The 24,352-nt window shown below is 41.2% G+C and overlaps 1 protein-coding gene and 1 long non-coding RNA gene across 7 annotated transcripts in view; one reads left to right on the top strand and one right to left on the bottom strand.

Annotated features, from left to right (window-relative positions):
* Nucleotides 1-24,352, top strand: part of PLEKHM3 (pleckstrin homology domain containing M3) — a 132,041-nt gene that overhangs the window by 38,573 nt on the left and 69,116 nt on the right. For all 6 annotated transcript variants that reach the window (XR_006164573.1, XM_033010917.2, XM_033010918.2 and 3 more), the window contains 3 exons: nt 1,294-1,439; nt 6,967-7,160; nt 18,921-18,984. Coding sequence is in view for 5 of the 6 variants with exons in the window: in XM_033010917.2 (XP_032866808.1) it covers nt 1,294-1,439; nt 6,967-7,160; nt 18,921-18,984 (404 nt within the window). In the remaining variant the exon portion in view is untranslated. The remainder of the gene's footprint in view (nt 1-1,293; nt 1,440-6,966; nt 7,161-18,920; nt 18,985-24,352) is intronic.
* On the bottom strand, nt 7,175-13,674 carry LOC116965823. The gene is made up of 3 exons (XR_004409689.2): nt 13,557-13,674; nt 9,210-9,441; nt 7,175-7,312 (listed from the first exon to the last, which is right to left on the bottom strand). It is a non-coding gene; the product is annotated as an uncharacterized LOC116965823 (long non-coding RNA).

The following is a 24,352-nucleotide window of genomic DNA, read 5'->3' as shown; positions in this document are numbered from 1 at the left end:
CTAAACAAAATCAGTTATACTGACAAAAGCAGTCAGTCAGTTGAATTCTGCCTGAAAAACTATGTTTAACCAATACTTTAGCTGTAAAAGTGATGTACAAGGGTTCTGCTAACCAACATTCCTAATCAGCTCCAGCAGAGACCGTCTGAGCGTACAGCACATGCCAGAGTGGGGCTCTGGTGCTAATTGTGTCTGTAGCTGTAAATGTCATATGGGGACACTAGCATTTGAAGGAAAAGCATAAATACTGTTAAGTGTGCTGTGTCAAAGAGGTGTTAATAACAACCACAGACATCTCATTGTATCTTATTCAAACATTTTTAGCCTTGCTTCCTGAGCAGGTTAGTTAATATGACTATGCTGTCTGTCTTCAGCCCTCCATTCTAATATTATTTGAGCCTGATGGCTTGTTTTAGTCACAGTTGAGAGAAAGATAGAGCTGTTGAATATACTGAGTTTCTCTGTGTTTTGTGAAAATAGGTGGTCAGGTGAAGGAGAGCTCTGCATTAGTTCTTTCCAACTAAAGCAGCAGCTTTTGAATACATTGTTCTGCCCCAGGGACTCCACACAAGAGGGCATGGGAAGAGCCAAGGGATCCAGCTGTGAAAAAAGTTATCAGGCAGACCTCAGACCTTGTAAGACTCAAGGTAATCCAATTGTAAGGAAAAAAAAACCTGCAGGAAACTGAGCTGTGCCATTACTGCTAGTCAAGGACTACTCGTTCTCGCTGTGATTGCAGCTCACAGTTATTATTCATGGTCTGACTGTGGTTTGCCTTGGCTGTGCTAATTCTGGGCTGAACCCTACCTGCCCAGACAGCATCCCTTCTGGCTGTCAGCAGGAGCAGGCTTGCATTCCTACAGGCAGCCAGTGCTGGCCCATTCTGTTGTGGGGAAAATGTGAGCTGTCTGGGGCAAGCGCACAGGACTTCTCTGGTCTGGTGTTTTCTGTCTAAACTTCAGGTCATAGTTTTCAGATGGCCATGGCTGTTACGTGTCCAGTGGCTCAAAGCTGGCCTTCTGCCTTTGTTTCTTGAGAAGTGGTAAGTATCCTTTGACTGGTCTCTGAACTCTTTGTCATAGATGCCCAAGTTAATGTATGCTTTTTCAGCGTTAGTCCAGGAATACTGGTATTTATTCCTCTATATTTTAGCAAATGAGAAATGACTCATTGGTAAAATAAATAAAATTTAAAAAAGGTCTCGGATGAGGTAGTTATTACTTTTCCTACTGCATCCTGAGTGTGTACCTCTGTCATGGTACAAACCCAGACTTTTTCCCCTCTCTTCTCCAGGCTGTCAGCGCTCCATAGGCTTGTCCAATGGGAAAGCCAAGGTGTGCAGCTACAGTGGATGGTATTACTGCAGCACCTGCCACGTGGATGATACCTTCCTCATCCCTGCACGGCTGGTTCATAACTGGGACACTTCCAAATACAAGGTAATCTCCCTGCAAGCTAGCTTGCTGGCAAGTGAACTGAATTGCTCTTTAGATAGAAACACAGACATAGCAACAGGTTGAAGGTTACAGGCACTGGCTGCTAATACTGTCTTCTTCGTCTCTGTTGCCAGAATGAGCCACATTCTCTCATCAAGATAAATAATTTCATCGCAGTTTCCTTAGCCAGGCCTAAAGCATTCCACCACAGGCGCAGCCATGCTTCTCTTTCTTGGTGGCATCTTTTCCATCATTGCTTATCTGGTTGTTTGAGACAAGGAGGGACAGAACACTGAAACCTGTCTTTTATCCCTAATCTTTGCAGTTATTGGGCCCTTGAGGAGTAACTGTTTGTGAATACTGGGGACTGTGGATTGACACTGCTTGGTGATGGATGCTGAATTGTGGAAATGCCCACAGGAAGCTGGCATGCCCAGACATGGTGTTTGCAAGGCCCAGTATGTCCTGTGTCTTGGCATGAATATTTTGAGGACACTAGAAGGACATTGGTATAGCACTTGTTTGGACCAGATAGCTGAAAGTAACGTAAAGAGAAAATTCTGCAGTTGCTCACTTGTCACACAAGCAGCTTTTCTAAAACTTCCGTAATCTGCTATTTGCTGCCGCCTCAGTGGCTGGTTGCTAGATAGGGACAACTGATTACATGCCTCAAAGCATTATGCCAGCAAACACAGTAGTAGTGGTGTTTTGCCATCTCAGGGAGCATATGCTGAAACAATAACAAACTCATAAGGAATCCAGACCATGCTAGAGCTTCAGACCTAGCAGCCACTGTTAGGAGAGGCTGTTTGATGTTTTGTGTCTGTGAATATTATTATTATGGGCTATTTGAAAAGGAAAAAAAATAACCAGTAAATGCCCTATTAGAGGAAAAGCAGCTCTCTTGAAGAAGAAAATTTGTCAGATGGGAAGATTATTAAAAGGTAGCCAGAGCCTGCTATCAGAAAAATGATAGTCTTGTGCCATGAAATGCAAGATTTTCAGAGTTACAAAGCTCCTACATGTGGAGACAAAACCCCTTCCCTTTCCTAGAAGCTAGGAATAAATATTTAAGAGTTCTTTCTTTGGATGCTTTTACCAAGGACTATACTTGCTAGCCCATGGCAGTGTCGGTAGCACTGATACAGAGCAAGTGGATGGTCAGGCAAAGACCTCATACCAAGCTGTCAGTAATACTGCCAAGAAAATAAACTGGTTTGTTTTCTAAACCTACAGGGTAAAAACTATGGTCTATGCTTTGTTCCCCATGGTCTTGGTATAGGCAGCTGAGGCACAAAAGGGAATGGGACTTTCAAGCTTAATCATTAATTGAAAACTTAATCTACTGTAGTCTCACTATAATAGGGAGAAGTTATCAATTTGCACTTTTTGTAGGCAGGCAGAACAGCTAAGAGGTGTCTTGAGAGCACAAGCGAATTCTGGGCAGATACTTTACCAGTCTCTGTGCCAAAGTGCTCAGAGAGGTGGATTTAAGAAAGGAGCACAATCCCTTTGGTAGGAAAACACTACAGCATCCCCAGCTATTAAAGCAGAAACTAAGGCAGGGAGGGAAGCCGAAGAGGACATCATGTGCCACAGTGTCAGTGTGACAACTGAGCTGAGATCACTGGTTGGATCTTCTCAACTCCATCTCATGCATGTATAACATTAAAATAACAAGCAGTTCTTGTCGCTTTTGTAAAATCTTCGGGGGTTTTCCTTTTCTGTTCAGTTTTGCATAAATGTGCTTTTATTTCTGTCCTTGCTATACCTCCATGGAACTAAGCAGTACTTTTCTGAGGTAGAGCATGTATTACCTGCACTTTTACATCCACATCTCCCTTCTCCATTCAGAGATAAGGTCTGATGTTTATTTCTTCTGTGTGGTCTAAAAGGCAACTTACAGATGGCTGCTGCACTCAGTAGTTATAATGAAACTGTATGATTCCTTAGTAGTGTATTGATTAAATGCACTGATTTGGCAAAGACGGATATTTTGTTGCACTTCCCTGAGGTGATTTTTTATTTGGGCTCATTTTTGAAGGAAGATGACTCAATTTGTCAGCATTTCACATCCCATGATTGACCAGTGTGCCCCCACAAAGCTGTGCAGCAACATCCCAAAATGAAGCTAAACAACAAAGCTCCTAAATGCACAGCCCTGCCCCTCACATGTAGTGCAACAATTGCTGAAAGTGGAGCTTCTGTGGTGGGTCACTTGCTCCTGGTCAGACTCATAGCATAACCCAGAGAGGTCCTGCAGGAAATAAGCACATACCACATTTGATGGTCAGAACTGAAACACGGCTTCAGTCTTCAGAAGCTTCTGTGCTTCACACAGTCTGAAATGTGCCTGTCAGTCCACCAAATGGAAGCAAAATGAATGAAGAATTTGAAAATTGCACTTTTTTCCATTGCCACCTTTTCCTTGCCTCTGCAGGGGTTTCTGTGGTGTGTCCTATCTGTCTGTGGCAAAGCTAGCACCGATAGGTATGCTAAGACACGAGCTTTTATGACAATACAATGTAATAAAGTAAACTGTTGCATCAATTAAGTTTTGCAAATGGAGAGGTTCTTGTCTGCTTTTGGCAGGACAGGTCATGAAAAAACAGTAGTCATAGAAATCTATAGAGCTGTGTCTTCCCATACCCAGGATCTTGAAAAACAGCAATGCACTTAACACCTGAAAGCACATGGGTAGGAAAAGAAAAATCCACTTGACTCCAATGAAAGCTCTTTGAAAGGACTTGGCAGTTAGGCGTGTTTTTTCTGTCATAACCAAAGCAGCAGTTCAGTCCCCAAATTCACTTTTTTTCCCTATCTCCTTGCTGTTTTCATGTTTTTGTTTTTCACGTTTGTGTGAAGGGAAAAGAAAAGAATCAATCTTGTGAACATCATTTCTTTCTTTTACTTAGGCCAACTGTTTTCCCCCTTTGCACACAAGAAACAGTAAGTATTGCAGTTTGGTTCAGGTGGCTTCCAGCCTGCGCAAAATGCCAGACAAACACAGCAGGAAATGAACTCCTTGTGCCAGAAGGCTTCAAGTGAGGCTGACTTCTGGTAAATTGAATTGTGAACTGTATGTTTGCAGCCTCTAGAAAAGAAAGGTCTGGAAATGCTAGCATCCATCCTTGTATGACATTTAAAACTAAAAACCTGTTGCACTTTGCATCTTTTCACTCCTTCTGGCTTATTTAATAGGATTGTCTAGTCTGCCCAGTAAAATTGGGGGACTTTGAGAATGCTAGTACATGTACTAGAATATTGGCTGGTAGCAAGCTGAATTATTATGACTCCCTGACCCTTCCCATTATAAGACTGCATTTGAGCTTTTTGTAACTTTGCTGTGGTTGGTTATGTGAGTTAATGGTTTACATGACCTGGTGGGCCTGTGTCAGGCATGCAGAGTGAACTGGCACCTACCTGTCAGCCAGTGATGTTGGGCAAAGCTACATTTCCTGCAATCGGTGCTCCACAGGTACATTGTATTGGCAAGGAGAGAGAAAGGTTTGCTTTGCTCCTCTCAAAGACTGCATTCAGACATGCAGCACCAGAGCCACACAGTAATACTTTGCCGTCGTAATGCATATGTATTGCAGTGTCACACAGGTGACCAATTCTGGCATTTTTTTGCTTCTCTACTCTTAATGTTGCAGCCTCAGGAGGGTTGTTGCCCCATACATGTGGGTGTAGTACTTAGACAGTAATTGCTGAGGTTCCGGAGACAGCAGGCCAGGTGGATGAGGAGCCCATCACTTCAGCAGGGGTCTGAAGCCAGGAAATAAGACTACAAATGCATCACTGGGCACCAGATCCTCCTGGTGGGAGGTGCTAGTCACTGTGCCAGCATTCATGTGCCTCCTGGGGAATCACTGAGTGTGTGGCTTAATTTGCCCACTAGTGGAAGAGGAATAATATTTACTGTAGATACATCAGGTGTCAGGGGATTGCTGAGATACTACAGCCAAATAGCTTAATGATTGTAAAAGCAGGTTGTTTAACTGTAGTCTCTTTTGTGCACTGCAGTTAGCATGTCTAATAAAACATCAAGACTGCTAGTGTTAGAAACCTTGACATATTTGGGGTTTGTAGAGTTTTGTCCTACGAAGTCCAAGTTGCCTGTGTTGCTCCTTACACAGTACGTTACTTGTCCTTCCATTCAGACAGTACAATTCCTTGTACATGTATTATTAAAAAAAAAAAAAAGAAATTAGTGGGCTGTTTAATACAAATAAGTGAGATATTTAATACAGCTTCAGCGCCTGGGAAACCTGTGGAGTTATGGTCTGCTGTATTTAAAATTACTCGTATTATCTGTGTAGTTATTGGCGGGAAGGCTGGCCTTGGGATTATTTCTTATATTTTTATTATGCATTGTGAAAAGGTTACATTTGAGGCTAGATTTCCCTGTAAATAGCTAGTGGCTGCTGTAGCTAGTAACTTGCTGGTTTTGGAAGCGGTGCTATTTATAAGGATGTATATTGCTTTTACCTACTTCCTACCTTATAGCACCAGAAGGGAAATAACATCGTAAATCTCAAGAGGCTGTGGTGTGCCCTTTCTCCTTTTGTTAGCCTAATTCATCCCGCCCCAGACTCAGTGTAAACAGTGATTTAAAGGTCCAGGAAGACAAACTGAATTGTGGAACGAATAGTATTTCTATAGCACAGTTTCAAGTGACGTGCATTTTATTTCAGATAATCCCATCTTCTCTTTTCCAGCTGTGATAAAATGTAGAAATAAGGAATAAGAGGGAATTTGGCCTTCTCACCTCAGAAACAGGAGTATCTGTTCTAGTGGGAACAAAAGTCCCATCAATTTATCAAGATTACAGTAGCTCATTGCAGGTGGAGATAGAACAGAGCACTATCTTGAAAAAGACATAAGAAAAATTTCTTGCAGATGAAACATTGGGAGTGAGTAATACTAGTAAAATTCAACTTTATTTATCTGTATTTTTAAAAAAACCAACAATTTGATAGATATGCTTCTGATTATTTTCCTTTTACATAATTTTAACCCTACTGGCTGAGCATGAAACAAATGGGAGTAGTACTTTACACTGGACTTCTATACCCTGGGATAGTAGTACAACGTGTTTGGATTTACAGTGTGTATGTTTCCTTTTCTATTGTTGTGCTTATGCATTTACCTAATCACTTGCTGCTTGCCAAGCAGTGAACAAACAGAAAAATATTAACAGAAAGAAACTTAGTAATCAGTTTTTAGACTTGAAAAGCATCTAGTAATCTATGTTATCCTTCAGTAAACGCATGTGTGGCTGCAAATATTGCTGTACTTTGGGTAAATAAGCAATTATCTCATACATTCAACTTTGATGGGCTTGATGAAGTTTGACTTGGCTATAAGCAGAGAGAGTTGGATCTCTCTTAGTTCTGTCTTCATCTGGATTTGGAAACAGAGTAAGTTTTCAGATGCAGAGAATAGCTGATGGATCACAGAGGGGAAGGTCTGCTTTAAAAGAGTTGGGAGGAGAACCTAGCTGAACTGGTTGCTTCATATTTTTCAGGTATCAAAGCAAGCCAAAGAGTTCCTGGAATATGTTTATGAGGAGCCATTGATTGATATCCAGCAGGAAAATCCCATGTTGTACAAGCATGTTGAACCTCTGGCAACTGTTGTCCGCCTGAGACAGCAACTAAAATCTCTCCGAGCCTATTTGTTCAGCTGCAGAGCAGCAGTGGCTGAAGATCTGCGTAGAAGGTAAGAACCACAGACAATACACAGCACAAAGTTGTAGTTTCCTTCTCACGTTGCTTTTCTCCTGTTTTCTTTTTCCTCATAATCTAGTTCTGAAGGTGTTACGCATTTAGAAAGATGTGCTTGTATCTGACTTCCCAGGTCAGCTGGGTTATCTGTTGCCAAAGAAAATGATTTTACAGGGTCTGAATATCTGAAATTGTTCTTGACAACTATTAGTCCAGGGGTCACACACTGTGGTGAGTGTCTTTTACTCTTCTTCAGGCTTCCTGACTGTGCGTGTTTCCAGTGTCAGCTGTGATACCTCATGCTCCCAGCCATGGCATCACAGTGTGGTAGGTACTGTTGAGACCTGTGAAACACCTCACAGTATGGCAAAGCATGAGAGGCAAGTGTCAACCACATGCCCAGCGCTTCTGCCCTCTTCTGTGATGTGATCTTACACAAAGGCAGAGGCCAGATGTGCTCCCCTGGCACATGACCCAGCATATGATTTACATGACACTGGAGCAGTTGTGCTCTTGCTCAGCCACTCTCTTTTCCATCCATGACATGGCTGCACTGAGTGTTTTCCTTATTGGAAATCAAATGGTCACAGCACCGCAGAAGGTGTTTCATACTGACTCTTCTGTGGTGGAAACAGTAGTTTTATAAAAAGTGAACTTAATTTTAGAAGTGCTGTATCTTAGTCCATTCAGCTGCTGCTGCATTTTTCTTAAAAGCTAAAAATGAACAATCTTCTTAAAACCATCAAGCCACAGTTGTGACCTTAAAAAAGCCAAGTTACTTTTGTTGTGGATCTCCAAAAGAGATGGGGGGATGTCTCTGCCCATGCCATACTGTGAGGTGAGTGGCTCCCAGACACATGCAGCTGACCTGATGGTAAATTCATTTGTAAGCATTTGTATACCCCAAGTTTTTAAGAAAAACAAGACTACAAATAAAAAAAGCAACTGCTTTGAAATTATCATCTGCCAAAGGGCAAGAAAGCAGGTGACATCAGTGACTATATTTTGAGCATGGTGTTTTAGAGGTGGGAGACCTGAATTCTGTGGGAGGGAGAAGAGGCTATACAAGTGCCTTTATTCCCGATAAGGAGTGAGGCAGTCTGCTATTTGATACATAACCTGTGTCATTGCTTTGGTGAGCTACCTAGAACAACTAAGAGGAGGATACAGCAACAGGTTTCTGGACAGCACTACTGAGTTCTTGTGTCAGACCCACTGTGTGTTAATATATGTTTGTGTCTTACTTATCAATTCCTATTATTTTTTAGTGCAGCTTATAGCATTTTAAAAATTAGGATGATTTTTCTTTTATTCTCGGGGCTGATATTATCTTGCAGAGCTGTTTTGCTATTCAACTATAATAACTTTCCTATGCCATCCTCTTCAACTGCAGTAAAACTGAAAGGAGAATAAGCTTTGTGAAGGCTACTGCTCAGAAAAAATGTCAGAAAAGAAATTATGCTTTCTGATTAATGCTGAAGAAAAGGCTGCCCTGATTAAAATAGACAGGAGGAGGCACAAGACTGAATGGGCTCGGGTAGGAGTGAAAGAAGAGAGATCACAGGAGGCCTAAGCAGAGAAATCAATGGACTAGAGAAAAAAGGATGAGGGAAAGTCAGGAGAAGGAGGACATTCAAAGAGAGAAGGGATGTCAGGAAATTAAGAATTAATGAAGAAACCAGGACAAAGGGGGAGCTCTAAAACCTCCCTCCAAAAAGGAGAGATGACAAATGCTGAGGAAATGGAGAGAAGAGAGAATGGAGAAAAATTAGTACAGAAATGTGTGCATGGTCTTTTCTTGGGGCAGGGAGGAGAGAGAAAAAACTCCCTGTGTCAAAATGAAAGACGCAGAAGGGGAAACTGGGAAATGCTCCAAATTCTTATCTAAGGGTTCTTTCACACTGTCTCCAAACAAAGCTCTCTGTGGTAGAGAGGAGGACCCCAGCCCAAAAAGGGTTTGCTTTTGTACTAGTGAAGCATCTCCAGTTTGGTAGGACTTACTAAAAGTGCTGTAAAAGCCACTGAAGGAATGTACAAAACACACCTTAGAGCCCAGCTCCTTCTTGGTCTGTGAAGTCTCTGTTAGAGTGGGTTTGGCGCTCCGTTAGTACCTCAGATCTCCCCTAAGAGGTTTGCAGAGATGGAAAGGGAGAGAAGTTCTTTTCCCAGGAGGGGTTATTCCTTGCTCAAAACTGGTTCCAATGGCTTTGCTTTCTGCACGTAGTATCACAGTGTGCAGACATTCACTATCAATGTGATGGCTTGATAGAGCACAGCTGAAAAGTAAATGAAGAAAATATGTGATTTAAATTTCCCTTCGGCTCATCACATGGGCAAGTGGCAAGAAGAGGAGTTTAAACAATATGGTGAGACAGCACTCCTAAATTTAGTACTGTTTCCTGGTTAGAAGTGAAGGACTGGGGGAGACAATCCAGTTATCTGTCCTGCTCTAAAAACATTCTTTTTCTGCTTGGTCTTTACCTTAGTATGTGAATGACTATTAATCACAAGAAAGTGAGCACAGCATCTTGAAGACCTGTCAGAATCATATAAACAGACTGAAACAAACTGTTACTATTGCTGTCTAGAGAGAACTAAAAACAGACTGATTAATTGTATTGGCACCTTGCTGCCTTTGGGACACTGATAGAGCCTGCCTTATTAGGGAAAAGCAGATCACTCTGAAGTTTCTTTTATTAATACTATTTGCATTATCATCTTCTTTAAATCTATACCTTGCTCTTGAACTCACATTGCAAAATGAAGATGACAATGCAGTTGGAAACTCTTGGTGTCCTCTGGGAAGACAAAACTGTTTACAGTGCTCACAAGTCACTTTTTCTGAAGAATTCCAGATGGCTATAAACCAGGTTAGCTCAGGATCCAATTGGCTTAAATGTGGAAATGTTATTTATAATGCTTGGTGTGCATAGATAGGTACTTCGGGAACTTTGAAACTTGGCATCTAGCAGTGAACTCAGGGTTGAACCACACTGTGAATTGAAGAAGCAAGTGACTAAATAGAAAGAAAGGAAGAAAAGAAGGAAGAAAGGAAAAGAAGCGGAAAAAATCATAAAAGTAGCTAGAAGGCTCACAATAGAAGTGGTCTTCATCAGTTATAATGATTTGTTCTCACCTCTTGCTCCACTGGGTTCTAAGCTCTTTTCATATTTGCAAGAGAAAAAAATAAAGGAACTCGGACTTGTCTGGGAGGAGGAATAAGGCCCTCCACCAGTGGATATCAGCAGCGTTCCTCTGAGATTAGCTAGTTGAGACTCCAAGCCTGTTGCTGAGCTCCCTATTTTGCAGTGGATGTTGTTATGCCTAGTTTGCTGTGGCTGTCACTTCAGTATTGCAACAGACATAATTTGCCTCAAATATCTTTACTCAACAAGTTCTCACTTGTTTTGGTTGCCTTGCTTGTGTGGATGCTGTTCAGGCAGAAACATAACAAGACCAAAACCCAGAGACAACATAGAAGTAGTGCAAGTGGATCTGTACGGGTCCCACCACCACCTGCAGGTTGTGGGATGATGAGTGATGAATGAATGGCACAGGCAAACAAGATGGAGTCTGTAAAATTGATAGCTGGGAAAGAGCGAGAATCTCCGAGTCCATTAAATAGTGAGATCATTCTGTGAAGCCGTGCTGAATGGTGCAAGTTTTATTCTGGTTTTGCTTTCTTCCTTTTATCTCTAAACATAAGACACTAACAGTGTGTCCATGTGCCACAGCCTCCTTTGTTCTGTTCTTGTTGTGGTTGAAGCCTCTGCAGGTCAAGGGACCATCAGAATTATTTTTTTGGGAAGTCTTCAGGCACCTCCATGTCTACTGTAGGGTAGGCTAACTCAGGTCAACCTTGGAGCCCTCTCCGGGCTCTCTGCTCTCTCAGCTATGCACCTAAACTTGCAGTTTGGGTGTTGCTAGCTCACATATTTCAGACAGATGGCAGTGACACAAGGTAGATGTTCTGCAGCATGTTCCCCTATTCATTAGTGCTCTTTGCCGTGCCATTGCTCTGTAAGTAAATCTTCTGAATAGTGGTGAGAAACTATATGGAAAAATTTCCCTCATTACTCATCTCTCTCTGATACCATTTGTCTATCAGCTCCAGAACAGCAGTACATCAGTTTTACCCGAGCAAAACTCTAGTGCTGGATGCATTACTTAGCATGTTACAGGAAGACCAAATTGGAGCTTGCTGTAGCAGCGGGAGGTTAAAGGTGCACCTGCATCTCTGCAGACATGTGGTCCTGGCTGAGCCTGCCCGTCTGTCAGCGTGATGCGAAACAAGCCCAAATTCAGTTATGCAGAACAATAGAGTCCTGTCACTTCCTACAGTGGGGCCTTAGACACATCACTTCTGACACAGCAGTAGATTACTTTCAAAATATTTGTGTGGCAGTTGGGGAACCTGTCTAAACACATCACAGGAATCCTGATTGATCTTATGCAATCACCATACCACCAAATACCTCATGTATGTGAAGCTGGGGCTATGTCATCTTTCAGACCAAGGAGAACAGAAGGTCATCAAGTCACGTCTAGACTGTCAAAAGAGACTGTTTTCTCCATTTTCTTTGCAATGGGTAGGCCATTTGGAGAGTGGAAAATCCCAAAGCAGGAGAACAAAGATACAACTTGTGAAAGCAGTAAACTGCAAAAAGGAAGCTTGAGCTGGGAAGGAACAGAAGGATATGGTTTCATAGCACTCAGGGTTCTGAGTTAATGGCAAGACCAATGTAAGAAAGAAATTTGTTGCAGGGGTGATTGGAAAGAGGCCAAAAGAAAAACTCATTCAAAGAGGATATCTGGATGCCCTGAGAGAATCCAGTGTTAAGACCAAACAACACCCCAAAGTGAGGAAAGGTGAGAAAATAAATGCAGAGAAGGATGCACAAGCCATTTTTTGTTTTATATAGATCCTGCATGCATGTAGTCACTGCAGTAGCTCAAATAAAGCATGTCCACTGATGGAGCTCCTACAGACTACCTCTTTGCTTCGACTCTTGTGTCTTTTTGAAGAAGTGACTGTGCATGCAGGGTCCTTCCAAATTAACATTTAAAAAGCATTTGGATAAAACTCTAGGGGATGGAGTTAAGATGAACTTTGAGCTTTTGTTTCATCTAGGGGTAACACAGAGCTAGAGCAACAAGATGTGTGCCAGAACAGCCAGGGTGGAGGCAGTACTGCTGTTTGTTCAAGCCAAGGGAAGGTTAAAAGCACAAGCCAATGCTCTACCGTGGTAAGCATCCAGCTGAAGAGCCTGCCGGGGTATATGTGATAAGTTTTAGAGAGGACAGCTGCGTCTTTCAGTTCACGCTAGCATTTTCCAGTCTAGAGGCACACCTGCATCTCCTTGTCAGATAGATCAGTAATGTTAGACATCTTTCAAAAAGCTAGTTTCCATTCACCCTTTGAGACTAGATTGCTTAAAAACCCCCATAGTTATTTAAAAAGAAGTTCCTATTAAATGTAGACATCATGTTAAATATGACTTGTGCCTGTGTTTTTATATCACAACTTCCAGCAGCATACCGCAAGGCTTCAGAAGTGCCTGACAAAACCAGAACATTTTCTTATTCTTCATTTCAAGTTAATTGGGGGATCTAAGCTATTTTGATTTCAAAATGAAACTGTGTGTCTCTAGTTCTCTACATCCTGCTTTTAGTAACAGCCAGTACTTGATTCCTGTTTGATCTGTAGTGATTCTTGTCTTTCACAATGTTACTGTAACCATGCTCCAGTAACCACAGAGGAGAGAGTTGGTATACTGTATTTTAGTTGAAAGTTTATATGCTGGTTCAGGATCGCTGATGGATGATAAGAGTAACTGTTTTAACATAGGGATGCTCATGGGGAATTTCATAACAACATGAAACAATACCTCACCTGGACATGCTTGCTAATAGCTTGCTAATAAATCTAGCACTTAGTGTGGGCTGAAGATATTTAGGAATGGCTGCTCCCAGAATATAACCAGGGAAGTGTTCATACCTCACAAGTGTGAAATGGTTCATGAACACTTTTTAGCCAAACATATAGAATTAGAAAAAAATAATCTGGTGTAATACTACAAGAATTAAATAAATAAGTAGTGTTTTCTTTTAAATTCGTTAATTTATTATTACTGTTTGACTTTGAAATCACTACCCTGAGTAACTTTTTGGGGCTGGAAACTTGGGGTTCCCCTCTCCCAACGTATTTTCCAGTAGCTGAGATTTCCAAGGAAATAAAAAATCAAAAGCCTGAATAAAACTGTAAGAACTAACAACACTAGGAAAAAACCCTACCTTTTCCCCTCACCTCTAATGCTGTTCTCTACCTTAAACTAAGAGCCTCCATGTCAAATGAATTGCAAGAGAAAACCAAGCAAGACATGTTATTTACCTTGCCACGTGTATTTGGATGACTGGCAATTCACTGATACCCCTCTGTACTTCAGTAACTCTGAAAAATTTGAGCTCCAGGCGGTGAGGTCGGAGCGCACACGGTTCCTGCCCGCCTCAGCTGTGGGTGGTGCACGCTGCAGGGACTGCAGAGGTCCTCTTGCCCCTCATCTAGGGGGCAAAAAAGATTTAGGAACAGCAGTAATCAGCATGTGCTTGCCTGTCATCCGCGTTAGTTTGCAGCGTGGTGCAGTAGCTTAAAAATAAATAGATGGTGGTGTAAGTTGCATTGCCTGGGGTATGAGCTGTGCTGGCTGAGGAAATGGACTTGGTACCTGGGGTGCTGTGCCAGCGGTGGGTGTAGCAGCTTCCTGCACAGGGGTGGAGGGGACGTCTGAAGGTGGCTGTGTGCTAGACTGGTGCATCTGCGTCTCCTGTGAGTCAGAGCTCAGTCATACAATTCTCAAACTGGTGAAACAAGACACTTCTGGCTGGCACATGAAATCGTGGTGCCAGCTTCCTCGCCGCTCCCCCCATCCCATCCTAGGTTTCAACAGGCTTTTTGGTACAAAAGACACTTGGTTGTACCCACCTGCCAGCTAACCTGATTTCGATTGCGCTGTAAAAAGAAGAGTTCACTCTGCTTATCACATTTGTACTTTGGTTATCGTGTCAGGCTTGGGCAGATTAATTGGTTGTAGCTTTAGCAGACCTGTCAGGGTATTTAACCCATTGGAGAAAAATTGCCTAAGCTGATGATAAACAGGCTTTAAATGCAGAGCAATTACTTAGTGCTAACAAAGCACCATGACTACACATTTTGTCCAAATGCAAAAAGCAAAGTCTTATCAGTGTTTCTGTTTGCAGGAGGACACTAGAAGATAACCTCTGTTTGTGCAAATACTCACCTGATAAGATCATCAGGAAAGGAAGGGATGAAATTTCTGGTTCTATCTTGCCTGAAGGTTATGCTTCAAATTACAAAGTATCAAACAAAAAAGAATAATAATCACAAACTGAGAATGCTCAATTCTCTCTTTTAGTTGGACCAAAAGTCTCTGTTAGTGGGTTTCTTTCCTGCTTGCAGTGATTGCTTTTATTTCTAGCCCATAACAATAAAGTATTGTACAGACCTTTAACCAGTAGGACTTTGCATTTCATTGTTCACAGGAACTGGCAGAGCTAGAGGGCTGGTTAGTGTTGAAGTTGGTTTGTTCGTTGCAGGCTTAACCCTGACTGGTAGCCAGGGTTTACAGCACAGCGATCCTGTGACTCACAACTGGTCTGTTTTGCATCGATGGTGAAACTGGTCTGAGAGTTTCCAAACTGTGTAAGCTTAGGAGGTGCTTTTAGTGGGATGTGCACTCAATATCATTTGCCTCTCAAGGGTCACAGGTTGCATTCTGAAGCAGCAGAGGTTTGAGGTTTTTTTGTAATGAGTCTTAACATCTTGCATATGACCTCTGTCTAGCTCACTCTTGTTTCTTTCTGTGTTAAGATTTGACTGAAAGGACACTGTTTATTGAATGCTTTTAATTGACTAACTTTTGAAAAAAAAAAACCAGTTTGTTACAGTGCAGCAATCAAAAGATTTACAAAACTGACATCTTTTATTTTGCTTTCAAATCGCTTACCAGAAATTTCCTATTTGGCGTTTGTAAATGACCTTTATATCAAGGGAAAAATAAAATGCAAGCACATGTTTTGGTCTTTTTGGATCAAGGTCTTATCTTAGCTGAGGCATGCTCAAAGCTCCATCTAATGCAGAAAGTAAATACATATTTTCTAGTGAAATGTTTCTAAATGTAGTTACCTTAGCCTGCTCGTGGTCTGTGTAAGGTTTTTAGACATGAATGTGATTTTAAGTTGATTTGGATGACATGTAGCACTTTGTCTGGACGCTAATGCAATGGCATGTTGTTTGTGTGAGCCCCATCTCACCTGCTATGCTCCACTGACTTTGGCTTCCTTTGGCGAGTTTCAGTTGTAGTTGACAGAGGGATGAAGATGGCAAAGATGTTATGTTCCTACTAGTTACATGAGAGGAAGTGTCTTGGTCAAGAAGCAAGAGGCTCTGAATTAGTCCTGTGTGCCCCCTACTGAAAAAGACTTTATATAAGCCATCAGCTCCCGAGGCTCAGAGATACCTGTGCAGACAAGCAAGCCATTGGAAACCAGCTGTCATTCATTTTCATGCTCACTGAACTAGTTGGTCTCTGTGGATTTCCTGCCCCAACTGATCTGCTTGCATTTTATGATGATGTTTTTTGAAAATGTGTTTGAGTTTGATATTCTGGTGACTCTTGCGCTCTTTCTCCCTGCCCACTGGAGGCTGACGAAACTGGCAATAAACAGGTGCATTTTGGGGAGGTAGTTTCACAAGTTATGTTCAGGTAGCTGTTGAGTTTCTTTCTTTCTTTCCAAATGGGACTGATAGAAGTTTCCTGGAAGAGATCTGAATTGCAGACATGCAGAATAGCAAGATGTGTTTTTGAAACAACCACTCAGGTCACCACAGGTGTGGTGAGGGCACATCTTTTATATTTTAAATGGTCAGGGACTGAGGTGCCTACTTTTAGGCGATTTCAGTGGTTTCACACTCATGGAGCTGTGTGTTCTCCACCTTTGATGATGTGGGCACGTGTTGAGGGAATGTTTTGCACCTCTGCATGTATTAGGAACTGTACAGGAACTGGTCCGGTTGCTTCATAAGAGATTTTGTAAACGCTGTTGTACATGTGAACTCTGTACATGTGAACTCTGGCTTCTCAGCTGTTTTTCTGTGGCCCACCTCAACCAAATTGTGATTTTTCAAGTCAGTAGGAGGACTGTAAATCTGAACCTGGACCAGCCTTGCTTACTGAGTGTTTTTTAATGCCTCAGTTTCTGTAGCAATGGAAATAAGCACTCTTCTCACTTGAGTGCCAGATATGTGCGTGTGTATTTGTCTTGCATAAGACTGGGAGGGCAGTGCCTACTTCTTTTCCTGGAAATAGATTTGGAAGGGAGAAGGAGTGATGAATGCTGGCTCTGCAGAGCTGCTGCAGCAGACTAACATATCTCAGGGAGGGGGATAGGTACAGGGAGAGGATGACTGTCGCCAGAGCCTGTGCTGGCTTAGACGCCCCTGACAAAGGAAGTCCCTCAATCATGAGTTTGCTTTTCATCTGCACGCTTTCTATTAGGAGTTAGAACTTGCAGGAAATAAAATGCAGTCCTTGAAGGCAGGGGAACGTGACGTTAGTCATCGATACTGGTCATTGACAGTTTCTGCCTTATGGGCTATTCAGGCTATTCCCTGAAAAAGGAAATCTTTCATTAGCTAATTATTTTCCTCAGCAGTCCTGTAAGGGCATCAGCAAATAATACAGTTCCTGGCAAAGCTACTGCACTGTTTAGTGCCTGCCTGTGTGATCAGGGGAGGATGGGGAAATTTTAATGAAAAATTTTCTGTCAGAGCTGAAAAATACTACTGACTTCAAAACGGTGTTCAGAGTTGACTCCTTAGCAATCGATTTTAATAAATCTTCTGTGTGCAGATGAGGAATGTTGTCTGATATCTGGATTTTGACTGTGTTCTAGTGGTCTTTGACATTGTGCCAAATGTATTATGAAGGTGTGATGCAGCAGAGACACTGAAACATGTTCACCTCTATTGGAAGCGATGGTATAGCCTGTAGAACTGAAAGAGGAAAATGCAGTATCCCAGTGAGACTGCAGCTGGGAATTAGGTGGATAGAGCAGACATGCTTGGTGAGTCAGAAGGAGCAAGGGCACGGTCCTGCTCCAGAAGAGTGCTGTCAGATTGGCAGTGTCTTCCTTGCAGGACTCTTCCATTCCCACCCCAATAAAGCTTAGATTTTTTTTTTCAAAAGTACAAAGGGAGTACAAGACTTTGTACCACTCGACATGGGTGAAAAGTCCTAGTCCCTCAAAGACAGCTTTAAAAGCATCAGTTTAAGACAACTGATGAAAGAGAATGTACCAAGGTGCTTCACTTATTTCTTTCATTGAATGTTCTGTCAAAGATTGCAGTTGGTACTGTTATCCCTGCTGATCTGTGTTTTAGCGAATTATGTTGTCACAGCCTCTAAAATCCCTTCTTTGAGTTCCTGTGTGCTTTCTCATTAGTCTCATATCATGATCAGGTAAATTCATACTGACCTTTCAGGACCATTGTTTTTTTTTAACATATCCAGTGGTCTTTCTGTTCACTGCCATTCAGTTCTACTATTACAAACCAGTCTTTGCCAGAGCTTTGTTCATGCATTTAATAATATCAAGAATTTAATTTCTGTCTTGCCTTAAAACTACATGATTGTAATGTAAGAACTGAGTTCACAATTTCTTCTCTAAGCAACATGTAGTGTAATATAGTTGTACTTCTTGAGATATTTGGCAGCTTTTTTTGCAAGAGTGATGTAATTCTCCACTCTCCATAATACCTTAGTGTGGTGTTATATTTGTTCTGTGTGCATAGAAAATAAAGTGGGTAGGCTGGTTATTTCTCTGCATGTACACACAAAGATAGACATTTTAATTAGATGCACTTTTTCTCTTCCTGACATCTTTATGGCAGATACATAGGTTTTGATAAACTTTTCTTGCTAATATCCACTTACCTTCACAAGGTCCATTTTTCTCTGTAATATTACTATAACTTGGTTTTTCATTTTACTGCAAGTCACTCTAATTAGGACATCTCTTCTCTGTTCAGGTTTCTGTAATTTAGCTTTACTGAACAAGTCTGTTAGTGGATAATCAATGGCCTTGGCTGAAACCTTGGTTTATGTAAGGAAAATATGCCTATCTCAAGTCATTATAAAGTCTATACCAATACATGTATTCCTGTATGCAAAAGGGAATTAATATCAATCAACTTTGTTGGAAGAACAGTATCTGCATGACATTTTTCCCAATAGTTATTTCAGCTACAAGACCATAAATCACATCTGAAATTAACTTTTACAGCTTTTTGGCAGACCAGGAATCTTCTACTAAAAACTGTAAAAAATAGTTTTAATGTGTAGTTTGAGTTACTTGTTTTTATTACTCGGTTAATTGTTTAAAGGAACATCTGTGCTCGGGATGAGCTTCCAACAGCTGTAAATGTCGCAGTACATGCTTACCTGACAGGTGAAGAATGACACTGGCACAGCATTCATTCTTATTGTGGATTAGTGGTGCCCATGAGGAATGTTCATGGCATCATCATGTAGCTGGTGCTTACAGGGTGACATAATTCCAGTTTCTGACAACCTCTCTCTCCACCATCATTATTTTGCAGTCTTTTGGTGGGGAGAGAAAATCTGTTGAGTTTCCCAGTCAAAAAGACATGACACACATGCATTTCTCTCTTTTCCAGGATCTTTCCCAGAGAGTATCTTCTCCAGCAAATCCATCTTTATTCTCTCGCAGACCTTCAGCAGGTAAGTTTTGTCAACTAATTTTACTTCTTACACATCAAGCCTGTTCTCGTCTTCAGTGCTAATTGTATATTACCCCTTCTAGTTAATCGTAGCATAAATAGCTTTACTTCCAAGCCATCTCTGTGGTTTATCGTTTAATATAAAAATGGGTTAACAGGGTCATTGGTTAGGGATGAGAGGGAGAAAGCCTAGAACATCAGTGGTGAAATGGGACTGGAAAGAGGCTGTGAAAGAAAACTGTAGGCTGCAAAGAGAACTTTGCTGTGAGATGTTTTTCATTTGAGCAATGAAGGGTCATCTAAGGCTCATCCTACAGATGACAAGTAGTAGTTATTTATTTGCTTTAAAGAATAGTTATTCAGGAATTTATGAGTTTGTACAGTCCGTAGCGCAATATGCTTATTTACAAAGTCTGCCAGACATTACCACAAGATGGGGAGAAAAAAAAAACAAACAAACCAAAACAAAACACAAAAACCTCAGCAAGCCTGCTACACAAAGTTAAGCCGTGCAGTGTTCCTGTGAGAGGCATGACCACAGAAGAGGTAATGTGCCAGCAAAATGTGTCTTTACATTGATGTTGATTGAACTAAGCAAGAACCTTGCAGTGTACATCTGCAAGGTACCAAATTTGTACCAAATTAAGCAAGAAGAATCTGGCAAAAAGAGCTGAAAATATATGATAGGAAATCTAAAGTGAATGTGCTGCAGTGCTCAGATGCACAATGGAGGAAGGGATGAGGTAAGATGCGCTAGCTGATCTGGGCACATCTGTGTTCACACTCTAATGCCATTGCCAGTGATATGTAAAACACGTTATTTTCAGCTTCTTTCACTGATGTTTCCCTTGTCTAGTGGTGCCTTGATAACAAGTAGCATAGTCAGTTCTGGATATTCAGCTGACACATATAAGTTGAGGTAGTTCAGATGCCCCTCAGAGCTGGAGACTACAGAACTGCAGAGAACATGGCTTTTGTTGGCTGGTGAAGTCACAGGGTAGAAATTATTCCATATAAAAAAATAAAAAGGACAGTCATTTGAGGTCTAAAACTGTTTCCCCATCTTTTCAGCATGTCCTGCTATCTCATCTTTAATAATCAAGCCATGAAAAAGCAAGCTACTTAACTCCAGAGCTGCAGTCTCCCTGGTGGGCCTGTCTATTAGCCCCCAGTGCTTTGTAAGCTGCTTAATCAGTTCCTAACATTGGTAGTAGATGTTTTAGAAGCAATCAGCAGCTTATCAAGCACCCTGTGGGAGGGAGGGAGGGTGGAAGTCACAATTCATCCATTGATTTAGCAGTTCCCTTTAGCATGTTTCTTTGTGTTTGTGTTTGCAAGACACCTTCTTTTCCCCTGAGGGCCCCAGCTCCAAACTTATCATATTTAGAGGCAATATAATTTGATTACCATTTCTGCTGGGGTGGGTTAAATTGCATTTACTTTTTAATCTAGCTATATCCTTGTTGTCAGCTTGGAGAGGGTTTTCCACATTTCAGAGACTCCAAGTTTGAAATCAGATTGCCTGTTTTGTCAAAGTAGAACCTGAGTGGAAAGGGGAGGAGGGCCCCATTGAGAGTATTAATCCAATAGCCAGAGAAACACTAATACCCTTACAGCTTCTGCCTCCTCCCTGGCTTGCCCCTTACCCCTGTTCCCAGTTGCTCATCGTTTTCTACTGACCTGCAGTTTGGGTGTTTTTTAATCCTAAAAGTTTCCCCTCCTTTTGATTCCTCTGCTGCCTATTTCCTTATATCCATGGGCTGCTTTTGCACTGTATCCTGCTGTCATGTAGATTGCGTGTGTTTGGGGAATTAACTAGAAGGTTTATTAAAGATTAATGGAAAGATAAGGCATGGTGAGTGAATTAGAAAAGCAGAGAGGGGTAATCTGCAGATATAAGCAACCTTTACCCTGGTTAGTCCCAGCTCAATTCTGATTTGTTTCTTAGCCAAGTTCTTTTTAAGGATCCTAGAAAACACAGGTAATTCCCTACCAAGCAACTGAGTTTCAAAAATGTGATAGGAAGGTCTGTTCTTAGGTGCAAAAAATTTGAAATGCCTGTTTGCCAGTAGATGAAGCAGCATATAAAACTATTCTAAAATTAAATCCAGTTTAAATCTCTTTCCAAGCTTAACAGACCTCCGTGCCTAGACCTTGTGGATGTGGCAGAGTACTTTCTTGAGCTATCTATCTGATGGTCTGCGGATGGTTATCACTTAGATCCATTTGGACAGGGCTCCATTGGGAAAGACCTTAACTGTGAGGTTAAATGCAAAGTGGAAAAAATTGAAACAAGATGTCCTTAATTTTGGAAACTCACCATATCCTGGTGAGGTAGTGGTTTTCCTATAACTTCACTCATTAACAAATGCTCGTAGTGTAGATGTGAGTAGGCCTGACCTTTAAGCAAAGAGGCAGCAAGTGATGGTCTTTATTTGTGTGTGCATGTTTATTTAAAATAAACACAAGCGCATACATATACCCTAGCAAGGTTTCACTGCAGACCAGGGCCCCAGGGACTACATTAAAGTTTACAGCAAATCTATCTATGGGCATTCTCATGGGTTACATATTCTTAGAATCCTGTTGTCATTGGAGGTGTTAGCAGATGAGATAACTAGTTAGGTGCATTCAGATTTAACAAGCAGAAGCACAAAGTGTGACAGCTTGCCTATTCTGCCTCGTTGGCTGTACTTGCTTTCCTTCCCAACCCTTCCTGGCGTCATCTGCCCAGAGAGTAATACGGCCTGCGTCACCCATAACACCACTGCATCTCTGCTAGCCAGCTTTTCCAGGGCTATTGCAATCAATTAGCGCTTTAAAGAGGGAGACCTCCAGTTGTTAGGAAGCAAGTATTCACTCCTGAAATTGCTGGGTTTAGCAGACATAGTACACTGGAAAAATGAATTACTCTTATTTATGTGCAGTGTAGTTCCTGATGGTGCAATCACAGTCCAGGGTAGATTTACCTGACATTACTAATGGATGTATTGCTGGTTTCGTGGACATGTGGACACAGTTCATGCAACCTGGAGTTAAAAACTATCAATTCATTTTGTGTGGCTGTGGGGGTGCTTTTGGCGAGACTAACAGTTTTTACACTGTTAAGCATTGATTTGGACATACTCAGACAAGACTCTTGCATTTCTTAGGAAAAATAATTCTTGCTACTTCTGCTAGATTCCATATTAGCTGGAGCTTCTAAAGTAAAAGACTTAAAGAGGCTATTGTGATGAGTTCAAAATTTAGGTTAATTTTAGGCTTTATCCACACAGAGAGTTAACTAATGTCTTCCCTGCTCTTTATGTTAAATAGCAACGTATACAAGCATACTAAGATTACTGCAGTGATGGTCTTTACTGTAGAAACACTATTAATCTGGCAATTGTTTCATCGTGGTTATCTTGCCTCCAAAAGATATAGTAAAATAAAAAGGATTCATGTAATGGCAAAAAGTACTGGATGTCAAAGATGGGAATAGTGAGCAGGATGGGAGATTTAAAAAGACGATGACTGGAAGACCTGTTTACATGGGAACACTCAGGAAAAAAAATTGAAGTGACAAAATATGGGAATTTAAAATGATGAGTTGACTTACACTGAATCACTGTGTAAATACTGTTACTCAAAAGATAAGTGGCTTTCATTTGGTTTATTTCCATTTACTTTGGAAGCAGTGAGCTAAATTGTATTAAAGCCATTTTCATTCAGAATGTGTATGTCCGTACAGGGATTTAATGTAGTATAATTTATCTATTTTAACATTGTAGATAAACTAATCCGTTAAAATTTAATTAAAACATCCATTTACTTCAGATCAAGTTTCCTGACTATGTACCTGTAGATGAACCTACAAACAATGTGAAGAGCAGTAGAGAGAAAAGATGAACAGGAGAGCTCTATCCTCACAATAATATAGCACAGATCATACAGCAAATATGAAATACGTATAAATATCCTTAATGGAAATGCTTCTTTGCAGAACACACAGCAAGCATGAGGAACTTAATGCCACAGTAATATTACTGAGGCCAGAAGTTTATCAACTTTGAGAGGATTAAGTATCTGTAGTGAGAATGTCCACAGTTACACTACATAAGATAAAGAGATTATAAGGTTTCAGAATAGACATATTATTTACTGAGGGGATTAAGAAGATAACTTCCCTGTTGACAGATGGATCAATGATTTCATCTTCCTCTGACGTATATAGGGGTTATATCGCATCTGATAGGGTTTTGGACTAGGTGAACAGTTGGTCTAACAGAAGCATTCCCAATACGAAATTCTTAATGTTTCTTGTCAAGATTTTGTGTATATAAGGTTCCCTAACAAAACTGTGGGGAATAAAAATGAACTTCAATGAAATATAAGTTCCACCTAATTTGAGCCTCATATATTGCTAGACCAGGATTAAGAAGCCTTAGAAGAACAAGGAAATTGTTAGGACTTCATCACTTTTCCAGGCTTTTAACTCAAGCTCTACTTAAGTCACGCTTCCTTTTACAAGGGCAAATTTCGGTCCTCCCTGAATTTTCCTAGTCTGAGACGGAGAAGGAGATTGGAGATGCTCTTTCTAGCATTTTTGCACATGCAGAACTTTAGGTTGATTTAGATGAGTTGTGTCATGAGGCCCAACAATAGCAAAGACTGCAAGGAGATGTGGACTTTTTTTGCTCTTTACTACCTGTTTTTTTCAGAAGTAAAACTGCTTTACTGATCACCGAGTCCTCATACAATTAGTGAGAAATGCTCAGCTTAGATTTATAACATACAACCTGATGACTTCCAAGCCCATCTGTGGTAGTGTCATTGCCCAGCAGTTCCTTTTTATTCACATACAAAAAGAATGGGATGTGGCATCTAGCCCACATGCCTGTACTGGTGAAAGCCAGTAGTGTGCATGTGGCTATGTTGACTGACAAAACTGGGTTTTGGCTAACATACTTTGGGCTTGCTCTAGTTTTAGGAGTGTTACTGGGATAGGTGCGTGACAAACACCACCCCACCCCCTACTCATAACAGATATAGCCATACCTTTAAAAGCTTTAGTGCTAACTCAGTTAGATCAATTAGAAAGTTTTTTGCTGTCATTTGTTTCATTCAGTGATTCAATATAAGCTGTATCAGCTTAAACTTTTATTTACCAAAGAGGTTTACCCATGTAGCTGTACCAGCAGGTCCTTTTAAGTTTAGGCAAGCCTTTTTTTTTGCTTGAGGGGAAGGAGGTGGCAAATGAGGAGAATTAGGTTTTTGGCAGGCCTGGCTATGCTGAGATGGCTGAAGATTTGTCTGTCACAGTTCTCTGTGGGAATTCACTGTGCTCAACAAGGGCAGCAAAATGCCAAGTGCCATAGCTGCCACAGTTC

This window comes from Tyto alba, unplaced genomic scaffold (genome assembly GCF_018691265.1).
Source record: "Tyto alba isolate M040663 unplaced genomic scaffold, T.alba_DEE_v4.0 Super-Scaffold_7, whole genome shotgun sequence".
Classification (NCBI taxonomy): domain Eukaryota; kingdom Metazoa; phylum Chordata; class Aves; order Strigiformes; family Tytonidae; genus Tyto; species Tyto alba.
This window is presented reverse-complemented; position numbering and strand designations above follow the sequence as displayed.